The sequence below is a fragment of the Paroedura picta genome, chromosome 7 (genome assembly GCF_049243985.1).
Source record: "Paroedura picta isolate Pp20150507F chromosome 7, Ppicta_v3.0, whole genome shotgun sequence".
Taxonomy (NCBI): domain Eukaryota; kingdom Metazoa; phylum Chordata; class Lepidosauria; order Squamata; family Gekkonidae; genus Paroedura; species Paroedura picta.
In genome coordinates, this window is record NC_135375.1 from 11,370,207 (window position 1) to 11,389,085 (window position 18,879).

At 50.1% G+C, this 18,879-nt stretch overlaps 2 protein-coding genes across 3 annotated transcripts in view; one reads left to right on the forward strand and one right to left on the reverse strand.

Annotated features, from left to right (window-relative positions):
- The first annotated feature begins 5,908 nt into the window (after positions 1-5,908).
- Positions 5,909-13,027, forward strand: SIGLEC15 (sialic acid binding Ig like lectin 15). The gene is made up of 5 exons (XM_077346398.1): positions 5,909-6,035; positions 6,871-7,254; positions 9,931-10,290; positions 11,007-11,037; positions 12,222-13,027. The coding sequence occupies exons 1-5, from the start codon at positions 5,984-5,986 to the stop codon at positions 12,295-12,297; spliced, it is 903 nt and encodes a 300-aa protein (XP_077202513.1). The 5' UTR covers positions 5,909-5,983; the 3' UTR covers positions 12,298-13,027.
- A 1,394-nt stretch (positions 13,028-14,421) lies between these two features.
- Positions 14,422-18,879, reverse strand: part of EPG5 (ectopic P-granules 5 autophagy tethering factor) — a 69,473-nt gene continuing 65,015 nt past the window's right edge. For both annotated transcript variants that reach the window (XM_077346706.1, XM_077346704.1), the window contains exons 43-44: positions 18,830-18,879; positions 14,422-16,579 (exon numbers count right to left, since the gene is read on the reverse strand). The exon at positions 18,830-18,879 is cut by the window's right edge and continues 65 nt beyond it. In XM_077346706.1, coding sequence (XP_077202821.1) covers positions 16,397-16,579; positions 18,830-18,879 — 233 coding nt within the window. In that variant the 3' untranslated portion in view covers positions 14,422-16,396. The remainder of the gene's footprint in view (positions 16,580-18,829) is intronic.

Genomic DNA, 18,879 nt, shown 5'->3' on the forward strand with positions numbered 1-18,879 from the left:
TTCTGTCTAAACATCCGGAAGAAGTTCCTGACAGTTAGAGCGGTTCCTCAGTGGAACAGGCTTCCTCGGGAGGTGGTGGGTTCTCCCTCTTTGGAGATTTTTAAACAGAGGCTAGATAGCCATCTGAGAGAAAGGCTGATTCTGTGAACTTAGGCAGATTGTGAGTGGGTGGGAAGAAGGGATTGTGTTTGAGCTTAGCTCTTGTGGCCCTTTCTTGCATGCCCAGGGAAAGGCCGATTGCCACTTTGGGTTCAGAAGGCAATTTTCCTCCAGGCCAGTCTGACCAAGGATTTTGTGTTTTTGGAGGAATCATCTGACAGAGAGGCTGTGAAGGCAAAGGGGTGGCAGGTTACAGTAAATGAGCAATTGGGATGTGAGTGTCCTGCATAGTGCAGGGGATTGGATTAGATCAGGGGTAGTCAATCTGTGGTACTCCAGATGTTCATGGACTACAATTCCCTTGAGCCCCTGCCCCTGCTCATGGGAATTGTAGTCCATGAACATCTGGAGGACCACAGGTTGACTACCCCCAGACTAGATGACCCATGAGGTCCCTTCCAACTCTATGATTCTATGACTCAAGGAAGGAAGGAAGGAAGGAAGGAAGGAAGGAAGGAAGGAAGGAAGGAAGGAAGGAAGGCAGGAAGGCAGGAAGGAAGGAAGGAAGGAAGGAATTGCAGCAATCTCATTTCCACCTTGCCTGCCAGCAGATCAAAATCAAGTCCTAAGAAAAATTGGCCAACTTCTAGTCACAACAGGCACCCAAGAGCTTCGTATCCAGCTCAGAAATTCCATAACAAAAAAACCGAGGTGGGATCCAGAACACAGCAATTTTGTCGCCATAGTAACCCAAATCCCAGTCACACGACAGAGCAGGGCTTGCCAGGCCTTGTAATCCCAAGCAGCCTGACGCGGTTCCCATTTAATGCCCCTCAGGCTGCGCGGGGGTCCGATTCACACACAAAAGGAGGCTGGCGCTGGGCCCCTCGCGAGTAAGGCTTCCTGCTGCTGCACAGCACAGCTCGAGGGCCGTCCCGTGGCCTGCAACATCCCCAGGAGGGAAAATTCCACTGGCTTTTCCGCTCCGTCCTCAGCTGATCCCCGGAATGAACGCCCAGACGGATTTTATGGCACGCCCGAGCATTCGAGTCTGCAAATTTACAGCCTGGTGCGTTGCCCATTAGGGCAGGGCAGGTTCTGTATTATCAACAGAACAAAAAGAATGGCCAAAATATAAAATGTAGCCAGTAAAACATTTGGCTAAAATATAAAATTGGCAGGAAAAAGTAGGAGGAGAATTAGGACGCATGTGGCTGCTTTGAGTCCAGATCTTAGGGTCAAGGTCTGCAGGGGTAGACAACCTGTGGTCCTCCAGATGTCCATGGACTACAATTCCCATGAGCCCCTGCCAACATTTGCTGGCAGGGGCTCATGGGAATTGTAGTCCATGGACATCTGGAAGACCACAGGTTGACTACCCCGCATGATTCAAAAACATATGAAGAATATCCTGCAGGGAACATGGGAGGAGATGCGGAATTGGCATCGTTAGATTAGGAACTTCTGGATGTTTTTCAGACCTGTCTTGATGGATTACTTCCTTTGAGCACAATTCCTCCCCGCTTGCCTCCAGAACAGACAGAATGACTGAAGACAACCCTGAGTCAGTTAGACAGTTAGGAATCTCCCTCTCTCCTCTCTTTTTTACAAAATTGTTTCTCTCTTCTCAATAAAATTGTTTTGTTCTTTCAAGCAGCTTGGTGCTCGACTTCTCTTGCATATTTAAACTCTGGCAACTGGGAGGCCCAGCTTGGTGGAGTGGTTAAGAGTGGTGGTTTCCAATCTGGCGAGCCTGTTTTGATGCCCCGCTCCTTCCCATGCAGCCTGCTGGGTGACCTTGGGCTGATCACAGTCCCGATAGTGCTGTTCTCACACAAAACTCTCTCAGCCCCACAGGGTGTCTGTTGTGGGGAGAGGAAAGGAAGGTGAATGTAAGCTGTTTTGAGACTCCTTCAGGCAGTGAAAAGTGGGGCATAAAACCCAACTCTTCTTCAAAGTATTTTCTCAATCCAAATACACACACTACCTTTGTTTTTCCTACCACAGGCTGGGACTGAGCAGAGGGGTCAATACACACCCGACTTGCAGCATTAGTCAGGGATGCCAGCCTCCAGATGGAACCCAGGTTCCCCCAAAATTACAGCTCATCTGGATGACGGAAATAGTTCCCCTGAAGAAAATGGATTTTTTTAGACGGTGGCCTCTATGGCATTGTCCTGGGTTGAGATCTGTGACCTTCCTAGGTCCCACCCCCAGATCTCCAGAAATTTTGCAGCCTGGAACTGACAGCCCCAAAAGAGGCTAGTTTTAAAGCATTCAGTGCCATTCAAGACAAAAGCATTTTCCACTCAGCGCCTCTCAGAGATTTGCAGCTCGAGATTGTCACTTTCATTATTTTCAGCGCCTCTGAAGCAGCTTTTGGACACACTGCAGCTGCCGTTGGCCTGTTCCGCACATGCTGGCTAAGGCACTTTCAGTGTGCTTTCGTAGGTGGATTCTCCAGAGCCCTGCGTGGCATTACAGCCCAGCAAAGTAGTGGTTAAGAGAGGCAGCGGTGAGCCGGGTTCGATTCCCCGCTCTTGCACATGCAGCCAGCCAGGTAACCTGCAGTTAGTCACAGTCCTGATAGTGCTGTTCTCACTGAGCGGCCCTGTTAGAGCTCTCTCAGCTTCACCTCCTTCACAAGATATCTGTTGTGGGAAGAGGTAGGGAAGGTCGATTGGAAGCTGCTGCCTTGAAAGCTGCATAAATCAGCTGTGATTTGACTGCACGTATTTCTTTCCTGGTCAAGGTAGCCTCTCTGCCCTGTTGTTGGCCCTCCAGAGAAACTGGTTGGCCTCTATGTCAGACAGGATGATGAACTAGATCAGTGGTTCCTAAACCTTCCTAATTCCATGACCCTTTAATCCAGTTCCTCATGTCGTGGTGACCCCCAACCATACAATTATGCAAGGGTTCTTTCACAGAAATTAAACCAAAACTGAACAATGGCGAGAAGATCCATTGTTCAGGATTGTATATAAATTGTTTATTTTTCCTAGGGTTTCTCAGTTCAGTTCTGCCTCTTGTCCCACCATGCCGATCTTGCTCTTTTCCACTGCTCCAGACAGACGAATGCTCTATCTCGATCTACCCCGCAAGGTTGTTGTGTGGATGCCGCAACCCCTGTGAAAGGGTTGTTCGACCCCCAAAGGGATCCTGACACCCAGATTGAGAACCACTGGACTAGATGGACCTCTGGTCTGCTCCAGCAGGGCTCTTCTTAGGTTATTATGAGGGCCTTGGCCTCTCTGCCCTGTTGTTAACCCTCCAGAGGAACTGGTTGGCCCCTGTGTGAGGCAGGATGCTGGACTAGTGGGACCATTATCCAACAGGGCTCTTCTTGTGTTCTTATGATGCCCTTGGCCTCTATGTTCTGTTGGTGGCCTTGTAGAGGAACTGATTAGCTACTGTGTGAGACAGTTTTATTCAAGGTATGAGCTTTCGGGTGCAGGAACAGTTTGGTGTAGTGGTTAGGAGTGCGGACTTGTAATCTGGCATGCCAGGTTCGATTCTGCGCTCCTCCACATGCAGCCAGCTGGGTGACCTTGGGCTCACCATGGCACTGATAAAACTGTTCTGACCGGGCAGTGATATCAGGGCTTTCTCAGCCTCACCCACCCCCCAGGGTGTCTGTTGTGGGGAGAGGAATGGGAAGGCGACTGTAAGCCGCTTTGAGCCTCCTTCGGGTAGGGAAAAGCGGCATATAAGAACCAACTCTTCTTCTTCAGTAATATCAGGGCTCTCTCAGCCTCACCCACCCCACAGGGTGTCTGTTGTGGGGAAGGCAACTGTAAGCCACTTTGAGCCTCCTTCGGGTAGGGAAAAAGTGGCATATAAGAACCAACTCTTCTTCTTCTTCTTCTTGGATACAATATAAACTTTGTTGGTCTTCAAGGTGCCACGGGACTCTACATTTGTTCTGCTGCTTCAAACCACTTAAATCTGTGTTCGGTACCATTTCATTTTGTTGAGCCTGAACCTACCACAGCTCCAAGCAGCAGCGCCCTCTCCTGGCCAAACCTCATCCTTTAATACCATCAGCCGCAAGTTTCTCTTCACACCAAGCAGCACAAAGGACAGAAACGACTCACATTCCTATTGTGGACCGATAGCTGGAAGAGGATTTAGCAGCCAAAAGGGCAGTATCAGACCAGACCAGGCAACTGGAATGCCGTGACCAAAGATTTCCCCAAAGTCATGACAGAGGAGTTTCTCCCGCAAACAATTTTGCAGGTTGAAAAGAGCATAACAGAAGAAGCCATGTGGGATCCGTCATCCGATGGTGCAAGCTGTTTCCCAAAACTGATCATCGTCCACGAGAAGAAGTTGGATTTATATCCTGCTTTTCACTGCTCGAAGGAATCTCAAAGGGGCTTACAATCGCCTTCCCTTTCCTCTCCCCACAACAGACACCCTGTGAGGGAGGTGGGGCTGAGAGAGCTCTGAGAGAAATAGCTCTGGGCATATTGAGAATGAAAATTCTTCAGTGGATGCTCAGATGTTACTCAGACAGAAACAGCGTAAACGGAGCGCTGTTTAACAACTCACCAAACAACTAATTTGGCATATTTTACGAAGATACACCAATGAGAATAATTATTTCTGTTCCATCAATTTTGGAAGATCAAGGACATCTCTACAAATGTGATTCTTTATGTTTTGTCAGGTATGGAGTGGTTGAAACACAGGTGTTCATTTCTCTGGAAATAAGATGATTAAGGGTTTGAAATAATATTCGGCTATGTTTACCTCTTGCGGTTTATCCTGCCCTTTCCCGTGGGGGCCATTGATTTTGCATCTCACCTGCAGGTTGGCAACAAGGACTGCCAACTCTGATCTTGGGAATCTGGGGATGGCATATGGGAAAGGGAGGGTTTGGGGCAGCCATAGAGCTCACCCCCCAAAGCAGATGTTCTAGCCCCAGGGAACTCTCTTGTCTCCTGGAGATGCTTTGTCAGATTGGGGGTACAAATGCCAGATCTTCTCTGGTCATTGGAGGAGGATGGGGGGGGGAAGAGTTGTGACATCCATGTTCATAGAATCATAGAGTTTGAAGGGGCCATCCAGGCCAGCCTCCTGCTCAGTACAGGATCAGCCTCAAGCATCCAGGAGAAGGATCTGTCCTCACCACCTCCTTAGGAAGCACATTCCATGGCTGAACTCCTCAGACAAACACTGGCAGGGGCTCATGGGAATTGTAGTCCATGAACATCTGGAGGACCGCAGGTTGACTACCCCTGATCTAGCTGATACCATTCTACAAGTAGCTTAAACTTTAAACCCATCCTCTGCTGCCCTCCTCCAATTGACCATCCTGTCCCCTCTCAGTTTCCTCTTCTCCAGGCTAAATATTCCACTTAGCCTTTCCTCAGAGGGCTTGGTCCCCTTGCCTAAATCTCTTGGAGATTTGGGGAGGACGGGGACCTCAGTAGGGAACAACATAATAGAATCCAACTCATTCCAAAGCATCTGTTTTCTCCTGGGGAGCTGATCTCCGTCGTCTGGAAAGGAGGTGTCATTCTGGGGGATCCCCAGGGCCCCTCTGGAGGTTGGTATCCAAAATTGTGAGAGCTCCAGGCTTCAGCTGGAGGCTGGCCACCCAGTGGACAGCTCACGGTGCTGTGGCCTCAAGTTGCCACTTTGAACTGAATCTCTTCCACCCTTGCAGCTAACGAAATGAGAAACAGCTGGCTTGTTGGTCCCCCGTAGTTTCCCTGCTGGTTGCAGAAGAGTTAACCGAAGGGACCTTCCCTCGGGTGGCCGAGCACACTCATCTCCTCCAGGACGGAAGAATCTCTGTCTTTCTCTCTCTGCCTCCAGGCCGTGGCTGGAAGTGCCTCTTCTTTCTGACAAACTAGCTCTGCAAGGGAACGGCACAGAAATGAAGGGCATCTCCTTCTTCCTGATAGTTCAGCTCTGCATCTTGGAATCCGGTGAGTTCACGCTGGCCCCGATGGTCACTACCCTCCAGGGGGGATCTGCAGGTCTTCTGGATTCACAAGTGAGCTCCGGAGTCCAGAGATCAGCTCCCCCTGGGGGAAATGTCGGCTTTGGAGGAGAGAGCAAGAAGAGCTGGGGTTTTGTACTCTGCTTTTGACCACCTGAAGGAGTCTCAATGCGGCTGACAATGGCCTTCCCTTCCTCGGCTCATAACAGGCACTTTGTGAGGCAGGTGAGGCTATCAGAGCTCTGAGGGGACTGGCCCAAGGTCACCCAAGAGGCCTCATGTGTCTCAAAGCGTCTGACAATCACCTTCCCTTCCTCTCCCCTCAACAGACACCTTGTAAGACAGGAGGGGCGGCGAGAGCTCTAAGAGGATAGGGACTGGCTCAAGGTCACTCTGACATTAGATACCATTAAGGCGCCCTTCTCAAGCTCTACCCTCAAATCTCCAGGAATTTCCCAACCTGCAGTTGGCAACTGCTTGTTCTTGGAATTATCAGTAGTCCTGAGGGACTGAATGGAAGAAACTGTGGCCAGTCTGGATCAAAAGCTTCCCATGAAGGAAGAGTATTATAAAAACCAAACAGACAGCCAAGGAAACAATTATGTATACATATAGAGAGGTGGTGAGCTGTCCCACAATGGCGGTCTTTAAGCATTGGATAGCATCACATCAGACTCCAGGGAGGTCCTTTCCCGACCTAAATCCCGCCCACTCATTGCTCTGCTCCCAAAATCTCCAGGTATTTCCCACCTCAGAACTAGCAACTCCCCCTGAGCTTCTTCAGCATTGAGGCGGCTTAACTCAAATTTCTCTCCTTCCAGGAACAGCCTCCAAGGGCTGGTCCATGCATGTCCCACCGGAAGTGACGGGCGAAATCGGCAAGACGGTGTCCTTGCCCTGCACCTTCACCCACCCTCACCAGACCTACGACAAGACCCTGACGGCCATTTGGCGGGTGAAGGAGCCGTACAACGGGACGGTGGTGTTCAAGTGCGTGGCCCACAGCTCCAGCAGTCTCTGCAAGATGGCCGTTGGCTCAAAGAACCGGTACCAGCTCCTGGGGAACCCCAGGCAGAACAACCTCTCCCTCCAGATACACAACCTGACCTGGAACGACAGCAGCAAGTATTTCTGCCGGGTGGAGTTCTCTGGAGACGTTCACGACAAATACGAGAGCCGGTCCGGGATCCGACTCCAACTGATAGGTGAGAGATCAAGAGTGGGATGAAAAGGGAGGAGAATGCGGGCAAAGTTTCAATATGCAAAGGAGGGGGTGGAGCACCAGCTGCTTAAAGAATAAAATAGCTTTGTTTAGAAGAGAAATAACATGGTAAGAGAGGAGAGAGAGAGAGAGTCCTAACTGTCTAACTGACTAATATTCTGGTGGCAATCAGGTAGGAAGTCTGCTCAAAGAAACAGGAAGTCTCCGATGGAGCCAATCAGGACATAGGATATCTGAATATGCTAGCGGCATATCTCCTCCAGTGCCCCTGCAGGATAGTCTTTTTATGCACTTGAATCATGGATATAGATCTTGCATGTTCCCACAGAGAAGAGAGGACAAGCAGGAGAGCACAGACTCTTATCATGAATTAAAGCTTAACTCGGACTCATTAGCTGGCTGCTACTTAGAGCAGAAAGGCCAAATTTAAGGACATTTGCAGGCTACCCCTTGGGAAAACACAGTTCTCTTCCAAAAGCTGGAAACTCTAGAGTTGGATGCTGCAAAAGATCAGAGAGAAGAGAAGAAGAGGCAGCCAGGAGGTTTGCCATCCTCCAGGTGGGGCCTGTAAACCTCCCAGAATTAGGGCACGACCTCCCCCCTACAGAGATCGATTTCCCTGCAACCTGGGAGAGCAGGCTCTCCATCATCATCCTCCCCTCCCCAAACAGGCCATCTAGTCCAACCCCCTGCTCACTGCAGGGTGGCCAAACCGTGGCTCATGGACATTGTAGTCCACAGTCCTCCAGAGAGCCACAGTTTGACTGTGGCCTAAATCATCCCAGATAAGTATCTGTCCAACCACTGCCAAGAAATTATTTAAGAGGTTAGTCATTGCTTGGCTTTGCGCAAAAACCCTGGCCTTCCTTAACAGTCTCCCATCCAAGTACTAACCTAGGCAGACCCTGCTTAGCTCCCAAGATCCAACAAGAGCCAGCTGTCCTGAGACACCCAGGCATTGATGGGCCAGGCATTGATGGGAAGTGCCATCAAGTTGCAGCTCATTTATAGGGAACACATGGTATTCTTAGACAAGTGACTAACAGAGGCAGTTTAGCCACTGACAGCCTCTGCTTAGAGACCCCCGGTTGCCTTAGTGCAGGGGTAGTCAACCTGTGGTCCTCCAGATGTTCATGGACTACAATTCCCACGAGCCCCTGCCAGCAAACGCTGGCAGGGGCTCGTGGGAATTGTAGTCCATGAACATCTGGAGGACCACAGGTTGACTACCCCATCCAAGCACTGGCCAGGGCTGTCCCTGCTTAGCTTCTGAGGTTGTCTTGTACCAGGCAGGCCCCATTAGGCACTTTCAAGGCCCTCTAGAAGTAGATGGTCCATTTCTGCACAGGAAAATCCTGCGGCAAAAGCGACTGTATAAATGTCAGGGCTCAAGGAAGAAGGGCCTCTTTAGCATTTAATGAATTCATGAATCAACGAGATCTTTAGGCCACCTCCCCAGCAAGTTGGCTCAGGGTGGTGTACGAAACGACCTAAAATACAAGATTAAAACAGAGCCGATTTTTGAGAGCGGTGGGATCTAAATCCAATAAATAAATAAATAATGAAAACTTTAAAAAAAAATTAATTTCAAGAGATAACGGCAGGTTAAAACAGCGGTGATCCTTCCACAGTGCGTCTATTTATTTCTATTTTATTTATTCAGATTTATATACCGCTGCTCTCAGATGTCTTGCGGCGGTTTACAAATTGCTGGATTTCTCTCGAGATCCAGGTTGCTCTGGGAGTGAATCAGGACATAAATAGATGGACAGGTGGGGCCATAAGTAGTTAGGTAGGTAAGTAAGGTAAAAAATGTAAAGGTATCCCCTGTGCAAGCACCGAGTCCTGTCTGACCCTTGGGGTGACTCCCTCTAGCGTTTTCATGGCAGACTCAATACGGGGTGGTTTGCCAGTGCCTTCCCCAGTCATGACCGTTTACCCCCCAGCAAGCTGGGTACTCATTTTACCGACCTCGGAAGGAGGGAAGGCTGAGTCAACCTTGAGCTGGCTGCTGGGATTGAACTCCCAGCCTCATGGGCAGAGCTTCCAGACTGCATGTCTGCTGCCTTACCACTCTGCGCCACAAGAGGCTCTAGGTAGGTAAGTAGGCAGGTGTTAACTTTGGCCCCAACCAAAATAGCCTCTGCAGAATTGTGCTAACTCCAGCAGGGCCCAGATGTGTCCCGGAAGCTCATTCCACCAGGTAGGGGCCAGGAGACAAAAGGCCCTAGCCCTGGTTGAGGCCAGGCGGACCTCCTTTACATTTGGAGAGAACCTGAAAGGATGCTGATCCCCGGACAAAGGCCAAATTCCACACTGAGCCACTTTGGTGTAGTGGTTAGGAGTGCGGACATGCCAGGCATGCCAGGTTTGATTCTGCGCTCCCCCACATGCAACCAGCTGGGTGACCTTGGGCTCGCCACGGCACTGATAAAACTGTTCTGACCGAGCAGGAATATCAGGGCTCTCTCAGCCTCACCCATCTCACAGGGTGTCTGTTGTGGGGAGAGGAAAGGGAAGGCGACTGTAAGCCGCTTTGAGCCTCCTTCGGGTAGGGAAAAGCGGCATATAAGAACCAACTCTTCTTCTTCTTCTTGAGCCAGCAATTCATTTCCAACTTGCCTTCCCCCGCTATCAATCCATATTTCAATTCACGCAGCGGCCCCCAGGATCGTCAACATCTCTGTTCAATCGGGCGAGGATCATTCCTTCAACGCGAAATGTACCGCCGAAGGGGAGCCGCTCCCCACCCTGACGTGGAGCGGCCCAATGTCCAGTAACGGGACCTCCATCCTGAGCGTGAGCTACCAGATCACCAAAGAGCTCCGGCACCTGACGCACGATGGCCGATACACCTGCACGGCAGTGAACAGCCTCGGGAGAGCCGAGGGGGCCGTGTACTTTTACAAATACAGGGCTTCTGGCGGATCCTGGATCCTGGTCCTCCTGTTCGTCTCGCTGGGGGTTAAAGCCCTGGCCTTGCTGCTGATCATAGGGATCGGGGCTTTCTGGAAAGGGGGTAGGTATGATTTGGCCGCATGGGCTTTAAAATACCGGGAGACCTGGGTTCGGATCAGCTGCCCTTTTGCAAAATGGGAATGCTAGCCATCGGCTCACAGACGCCCCAAATGCAAAATGGCTGTACCCTGCCTTTTCCCCTGCTGCAGGGATTCGTAGGAGCTTTGGAGGTCTACAGACTTTTCCATCCTGCCAAAATGGACTTGGACACAAGCTAGGGAACCCCCCTGCATTGGGGCTGGACTAGATGACCCAGGAGGTCCCTTCCAACTCTATTAGTCTATGATTCTATGGTCACCTCCACCAGGAGGGCTCGGTGGATGTAAAAATCAAGGGGGATGAGGTGTTGGTTGTGGCGTGGGGGGTCTGAGCAGTCTTCTCAGCTCCTACTCTTCTTTCCAGCCTACATGAGGCTGAGACACTATACTACTAGTAATAGTAAAGGTGGAGGAGAGGGAGTAAAAGAAGGGCAAAGGGTGCAGGTGGTCACCCCACTTACGGGGAGCAGGGCAGGGGGCGTGGCCAGCTGACATCACTTCTAGGGAGAGCCACTGATGGTCCCAGTGTCTGATGCTTTAGGATGCTTAGGGCTGATCCTGCATTGAGCAGGGGGTTGGACTAGATGGCCTGTATGGCCCCTTCCAACTCTATGATTCTATGATTCTGCCTACGGCAGCCTCACGTGTTCTTTTCTCTCCCCCCCCCTTTCCCTTGCAGATAATCCCCTGGCCCCAACCAGCCTGTCAAGGTAAGTGCCTCTTACTTCCCTCTTGGGTAGATTTATCAAGTCACTCTTCCCAGCAGAGGAGTGTAGGCTCTCCACAAGAAGAGGAGAACAAAATCCGAGTCCATCAGCACCTTTAAGACTAATCAAGGTTGACTTAAAGCAGGGGTAGACAAACTGCGGCCCTCCAGAGGTCCATGGACTACAATTCCCATGAGCCCCTGCCAGCATTGGCTGGCAGGCAGAGGTCTCAGGCACAGGTTTTCACATCGCCCGTATGGTGTTAAACTGCCCTGTCCTCAACCTTAGGCTCTGCAGAACAGGAGATTATGGCGATTGAACCTGGGGTTTTCTGCAGGCCAAGCAGATGCTCTACCGCCAAGCCACAGCCCCTCCCTGTAATGGTGAATCTCCACCGGTCAAAGAAAATAGGTCAAACGAAATAAAGCATTGTGGCCAGACTTCACCAGCCCGAGACTTTCACGTTTAAAGGGGCAATTCTTCATTTGGGGGGACGCTGCACGCATGCCCCCGTTGTTCATCACCCTTTCAAATGGTATGCCCAAAAAGCCGTCCGTGTCACGCCTATAATTGCGAAGCTGGCCAAAGTCCATCGTAAAAGGAGAACTTCATTCCGGTCTCAGCAGCTGCTGAGCTGGTATGATTTTGCCCCAAGGAACCACAATAGGATGTGGAAAAATGTAAGATTCATAGCCACATGTCCTAGCAAGAGCAATCAGTCCACATAGCTCTGATGCGTCTGTTTCTCCTCTGAGTGGGGGGGGGGGAAAGAGGAAATGGACTTCTGTTCTAGTAAGGTGCTGCATTTGTACGGTAAGTAGTAGCATGGTAATAAAAGAATTAACTGCACATTTGAGGCTTCCTTGGTGTTTGGTCCCATTGGTTGCGCCTGCTCCGAAACCAACATTTTAAAAAATCTGCATAGCCAGTCCAATCTGCAATGGCCAATCAGATGTCTTGTTGGGCAGAAGCCCCACCCCCTTCTTTAAAGCACCGAATTGGGGACCCCTAACTTACGGTATTAGCCAGCAAAAGTTCAGAGCTTTTTCCCCATGAGAAAAGCAGATAATTCTTTGGCAGGGCTGCACCCTTACAATGTTCCCATGTTACGCCATATGTCCACTACAACCTGGCAACTCTCTTTGCCAGTGATGCCACTAATGCTGCCTTGATCCTCTGATTGGCAGGCAACAAGCACAAGAATCTCCCTACGAGAACCTCAGCCGTAGGATCAACTCCATAAGTCAATGTTTGCGGGAGTGACTCTACCGTAGTGTGCAACATATACAAGATCCCAGGCTGGACAGACTCAATATTTTGCAACCAAGCTCAACCAGCGTCACAGCACGTCTGCTGCAGACATCGTGGCAAGGTACTGATAGAGGCGGACAACATCAGATGGACAATCTTTAGCTGGCTGAATGAGGGGTGGGGGGGAACATGCTTAGCCATTCTTGTGCTGCAGAAGACACCGTCTACAGTAATTGTAAATGGAGCTATTTGTGCACGTCCGAGTTTCCAAGCCATGTGTCTCCCGGGGACATGCCAATTTTTCAGGCTTGAAATTTTGCTCTGGCCCGCCATTTCCAAATCTCTCTTATAAATACTTCTCTATTCCCCAGATGGCTATGACGACTTTTCTTCTACACATTTTGCAGCTCTTTCCCCCCCTTTTGAAGAAACCGAGTCGATAGCTCTCGTGATTTTTACACGGGACTGAAAGTCCCCAAGAGAGAATGGTTAGGGACCGCTGGGAAGCTGTATGTATCAGTCAGATTTCTGTTTTTTCTAAAGGCCCAGTATGTAACACCATTAGGTACGCATAGGAGTTTGATGCTGAGATGAAGTTATTTAAAATTCTGAGATGAAGTTATTTAAAATCCATATCAGTAGACAAAAACAGATGCGGAAGTATGTTGAATAATCCTTTTGTTTGTGTGCATGCGCGTGCATATTTGTTATTTAGCAATGTTTCCCATCAATAAAGTCTTTTTCAAAACACTTGACAAACGTGTGGGTAGGCCTTGACGTAAAGGCAAAGAAAGGCCAGCTGTCTGAATTCGCATCTCTGTCTTTCGTCTTTGTAGTAACCAGTGGTACTGGCCTGCATAGAGTTTCTCCTGCTCTCCCCCACATCATTTGCAAACAGGCAAAACCAACAACTGCCCTTGCGGGTGCCTTCTCTGTGGTGGCTCCGCTCTCCAAGAAACCTGGCTGAAAATCAGGAACCCCCCTGGGCAGTTTGAGGGGAACTGCAGCCAGGCAAAGAAGGTTGCCCAAGGCTACGGAGTACAAGAGCCATGTCCCCCCCTGGCCACCAGGGGAGCTGTGGGGAGGGTTACCAGGTCCCAGTTGGGGAACTCCTTCAGATGGAGTCAAGGGACATCACTGGAATACAATGCGAGAGTCTTCCTCTCCAAAGCGTCCATTTTTTCCAGGGGAACGGATCTCTGGAGATTAGCTAGAATTCCGGGGGATCCCTGGGTCTCACCCAGATCCGGCTGGCATCCCTACTTCAGAGAAAGTGAACCTTTCACAGGAACTTTGCATGATATTTCGATCTTATTGGGAGTTGACGTAAGACAGGAACCCATCCGGGCAAGAGTTACGGAAAACTGGGGGTTAACCCACCTACCCCTTCTATTCCCACTACTTGCCTTTATCCCCTGGATCCTTCCCCCCCCCTCCCCCAACTTCAACCAACCTTTCCAAAAAGCTGATTCTTCAAAAAAAAAAAAGCTGCAATCCAGACTCAGCCGTGAGTCCACCCCTTGTAAAATTGTAGAATTTTTGTCCTTTCAGTTACAAGACCGGTCAGCGTTTCTCCGTGGTTTATTTCGTGCGATCTTTGCCGATGACAAACCATTACAAAACACTCATTCGGTAAGACCACATTCAAATCAATGCTTTCCATACAAACACCATCATGCCAAACACACGGCAATTCTTCTTTTGGCAATAATATTCTGCAAAGGACAAGAAGAGCTTTGGAAATCTTCTGCGCCTCCTCTTCCTAAAAAAAAATACCAAATAAAGAAAGCAGCATTTTTTCCCTAACTGTAGAAAGCTCTGTGGATAATCTCCCCCCATCCCCACACACACACACACCCCTTATAGTTTTCCTAGGACACCGACCAAAGGGGCCAACCCTACATATATACATCGGGAAGCTTAATCGAAAGATGAACTCTGAAAATCCTAATAACACTCCCACTTCTCATCCGAGTTCAGGGAACAGACTAAGAGATCCAACCCAGCGCTGGCAAAACAGACCCAAGAGATCCACCCCAGCACTGGCAAAAAGATGCCACCCGTCATTTATGTAATTTGGCAAGACGAGAAAGGGAACCGTTCCCGACAATAATAACCACCATTTCCCTGCAATGATTAGCTGAATCCAGTTGCTACCTTTTTATTTTCAAGTACAGGAAGCTGGGGAGGAGGGGGGGGTTAGGAAAGAGAAGACTGTCACGAAATACCATCTGCTAGACAGCTCCAACAGTACAAACACGGGACTTCGTTTTCAAACAAATGTTCTCTTTTTCACCCAGGAAGTTAGAAAAGCCTTGGGGGTTGGCTGGTTTTGCTTTCACTGGGGAGGATCCTAAAGATTTGTGCTGAACCTGCACAAGGCATTTCTCAGGATCCTTCTAAGGGGATCCGACAGCCCGAAATAAAAAAGGACCATGGGATGCAGAAACAGCAGAGCACAGGGTTACATCACCCCTTCCTAGAGGGTTTAGATCAGGGGTAGTCAAACTGCGGCCCTCCAGATGTCCATGGACTACAATTCCCATGAGCCCCTGCCAGCGAATGCTGGCAGGGGCTCATGGGAATTGTAATCCATGGACATCTGGAGGGCCGCAGTTTGACTACCCCTGGTTTAGATGGTTGTCTGTTCCCTCTCCCCTCAAAAAATGAACTTGGCATTTGTAGCTGTTGTGCTTTTTGGATGGCAACCAGGACGCGTGTGCTCATACATGCCAGGTTACCTGCCTTCTAAAACGAACTCAAAGGCAGCCATGGGAAAAGAATAACCAGGGAATCGACCTGAGTCCGGTTAATGTGTGCTGGGAAAGATTACAAAGTCTGGCCTGTGATCCTTTATCATGACAGACATGCTACAGACGTGGATAGAACGTTCCAGAGTCGCCTAAACGCTGTACGGTGGAAATACAGGAAATGCCACGGACACTTCTTTGTGAAAGGTTCTCATTCCTGTCTTAATGACATTTCTCTATCATTTGCTTGATGATCTCAGCATAGAAGGTTCAGCTTGGGGAAATCTGTCTCCAAATCATTTGGTGATGGAGAGAATCTCAAAATCGTTTGGACAATGTATTTTAAAGGCAGGGTAGCAAGCTTTTGGGTTCCACAGGGTTCCGCTCCAAGCCAGAAGAACCCTGTGGTTCTCAAAAGCCTGCTGCCATAACCTGCCAGGAAAATCCTAATGATTAAACTTTCAAGGACTCTCAGGCAATCAATAAAACAATATCCTGGCTTGTGTGACTTAAACCCGCAAAAGGTTATTCATCGCTAATATTTCCTCCCTTGCTTGCCAGTAAGTGGTAAGAAAACGAGTGACTTATTCTAAGCACATGATTGGGGGGGGGGGAATGGGTAATATACAAAAGTTCTTCTCACATTCATTCTATCCACAGATAGATGTTAAATCAAGAAATGAGTTTTTGCCTGCAGGGATTTTTCTTTTGGGGGGGGGGGAGGAAGGGGGAGATACTCATGGTTTAATTCTCTTGAAAAGGTCAATGGGATCCATTTGCAGCATGAAATAGTTGCAAACATCCTACTTCGGTAGACGGGACTTAAAAAAAACTCAAAGCGAGCATGGTCTGAAATTCCAGTTGGGCACAGCTCTTGAGTCCAGACTGGCCCACAATTTTCACAACTGGGGGATCAGGAAAGGCATGAGAGCAACAAATCTGAAAAAGCGCTGGAAACGGACACAGAGATAAACAGCATGATCTCCAACACGGTGCCGGCCAACCTTCAAGGGACTCTGTATACCAAGAGAAGACCTGACCAGAAGCAAACTGGAGCAGGTGAAGAGTGGTCACAGCAACAGGGCTTGTGACAGTTCAAAGAGTTCGCCGAAAAGCTACGGAAACATTTTGCTGCGACACGAATGCTCCGGAGGCTCCCGGCGGGTTTCGACGAACGGCTACGAAACTTCAAGAGGTTGAAAAACTCGGGCGGCCCTTCCCCACCCCACCCGACTCCCCCACCTTAAGGAAAGTCCTGTGAGTGACAGGGACCCTGTAAGCCACGAGTTCACATGTGCAACATCGACGTCAAGTGTAAACAGAAGGGCGGCTGCGGAGGGCGGCCCATGAGCCGCTGATTGCTATCGGATTGCGTCCAAGAAATGCACTTCCGGGTACAAGGTGTTGAGGAGGATCGCCAGCAAGTCGGCCCCGTGCTGGAGGCAACGCTGAGGGTCCTTGATAAAGCAGGACGCCTGGAAGATCTGCTCCTGATACGGCGCGTAGGGCTTGCTGGAAGCCAGGGAGTCGAGAGCGTGCAGCGCCTGCGGAGAAAAGCGAGCCAAACAATCAACGCTGCTGTTAACAAGGGGGATCGCTTGCAGCTGGCTCGCTAATGACCTGGCAGCCAGAGACAGGGCCTTTCCGGTCGTGGCACTCTGGCAAAGGAATGCCCTCCCCCTTGTGGCCTGCCTGGTCCCTGCATTGTTCACAGCTTAGCATCAACAAGATAGGGAGTGGGGTGGTCAAACTGCGGCCCTCCAGATGTCCGTGGACTACAATTCCCAGGAGCCCCTGCCAGCATTCGCTGGCAGGGGCTCCTGGGAATTGTAGTCCACGGACATCTGGAGGGCCGCAGTTTGACTACCCCTGAGATAGGGAGTGGGGTGGGAGACAGGATTTACTCCTTAGTACCTCTGCCCGGACCTGAATGGCTCAGGCTTGCCCAATCTTGGCAGATCTCAGGAGCTAAACAGGGTTGGCCCCGGATAGTGTTTGGATGGGCAACCGTCAAGGACGTCCAAGGTCGCTATGCAGAGGCGGGCAGTGGCAAGCCGCCTCCGAAGGTCTCTTGCCCTGAAAACCCTACAGGGTCATTCCCCCCATCAAGAAGACACAAACGCACACACGCGTCACACTTCGTGTGGGTATGAGGGCATGCATCCAACAGGAAGGCACTTTTGCTGTTTGAAGGGTGGGAGCATGATCTCCGTCAATCCCCCCCTCACTGCTTCAGACTCTAATTTTCATGCTAGAGGCGAGGCAGAGGCAGCAAGAGACAGGGCCTTTTCGGTCGTGGCACTCTGGCAACAGAATGCCCTCCCGCTTGTGGCCTGCCTGGTCCCTGCATTGTTCACAGCTTAGCATCTCTGCCTACCCAGGTTTTTAAAGTGACATTTTCATAGCGTGTTCATAAGTCTCAGGCTCAAGCTGCTCCATTACCCACGTTTTCTCTTAAGCTGCTCAATTATCTTAAGCTGCTCAGTTATCTTAATTATCTTAAGCTGCTCAATTGCCTACGTTTTTCTGCTCTGATCGATTTTCTTTTAAACACTGAGCTTTATTTAAGAACTTACCTGTGTTGGGGTCCTCAACGTTTTTGACCCTGTGGGCACCTTTGGAATTCTGACACAGTGCAGTGGGGGCGGCCACAAAATGGCTGTCATAAAATGGCGGCCATGGGAGGTGGAGCCAGCTACAAAATGGTTGCCCCAATCTACTTTTAGGGAAGAGCCTTGTGTGGCGGTGGCACCAGGTGCCAAATCACAGCCAATCAAATCTCCAGTAGCTAAGCAGAAGTCTTGATCGGCAAAAGCCCATGTGACCCCACTCACTTTCCAAAAATGCTCAAGAGGTGTCCAAAAAACAAACTGGAGGGCGCTAGGGAACCTATTGGTCCCATGTTAGGGACCCTATTTCTATTTCATAAGTTGCCTGAGGCAATTTGCCCAAAGAGATGGTAAGAATATAAAAGAAGCCATGTTGGATCAGGCCAATGGCCCATCCAGTCCAACACCCTGCGTCACACGGCAGCTAAAACTCAGGTGCCATCAGGAGAAGAAGAAGAAGAGTTGGTTCTTATATGCCGCTTTTCCCTACCCGAAGGAGGCTCAAAGCGGCTTACAGTCGCCTTCCCATTCCTCCCCCCACAACCAGTGAAGCCCTCCCACTGTTGGTCCCTCCCCCAGAGCATCCCTGCCCCAGACAGAATGTTCCATCTGTACCTTGTAGTTAATAGCCACTCATGAACCTCTGGTCTTAAGGACACAAGGGAAGCCATGTTGGATCAGGCTAATGACCCCTCCAGTCCAACACTCTGGGTCACACAGTGGCCAAAACCCAGGTGCTGTCAGGAAGTCCACCAGCAGGGCCAGAACTCCAGAAGCTCTTCCACTGGAAGATCTGGAGGATTTGAAAGTACCTAGGCTTTCCTTAGTTGACATGAGGTTCCATTCCCACCCCTCCCCTCTTGAGGTTTCCTTGTTCCCAGGAATTGTATGGAGGGAAGCATTTCATTTGGGTGTGCCTCCCATGGCAACTGTCTTGGGTGGCATTCCTCCAACCCCTCTGAAAATTCCAACTGTGTCCCACAGTGGCCAAAAAACAGGTGTCACCAGGAGGTCCACCAAGCAGGGCCAGAACTCCAGAAGCCCTCTCACTGGGCCCCCCAAGCACCAAGAAGACAGAGCATCCCTGCCCCACACAGAGTGTTCCATCTCTACCTTGTGGGCTAATGGCCACTCGAGGACCTCTGCTCCATTCAGCAGCAAGTGAAAGAATCTACCCCACCCTACCTGCTGGGCTTTGGCGGACAGCTGTAGTTCTGTGCCAGGACGCAAGCGGA

Excerpts from the sequence above, each read along its gene's own strand:
- SIGLEC15 (XM_077346398.1), top strand. The coding sequence starts at position 5,984 with ATGAAGGGCATCTCCTTCTTCCTGATAGTTCAGCTCTGCATCTTGGAA. Across the intron at positions 6,036-6,870 it reads GCTCTGCATCTTGGAATCCG|GAACAGCCTCCAAGGGCTGG; the intron begins GTGAGTTCACGC and ends CTCTCCTTCCAG. Across the intron at positions 10,291-11,006 it reads CGGGGCTTTCTGGAAAGGGG|ATAATCCCCTGGCCCCAACC; the intron begins GTAGGTATGATT and ends TTTCCCTTGCAG.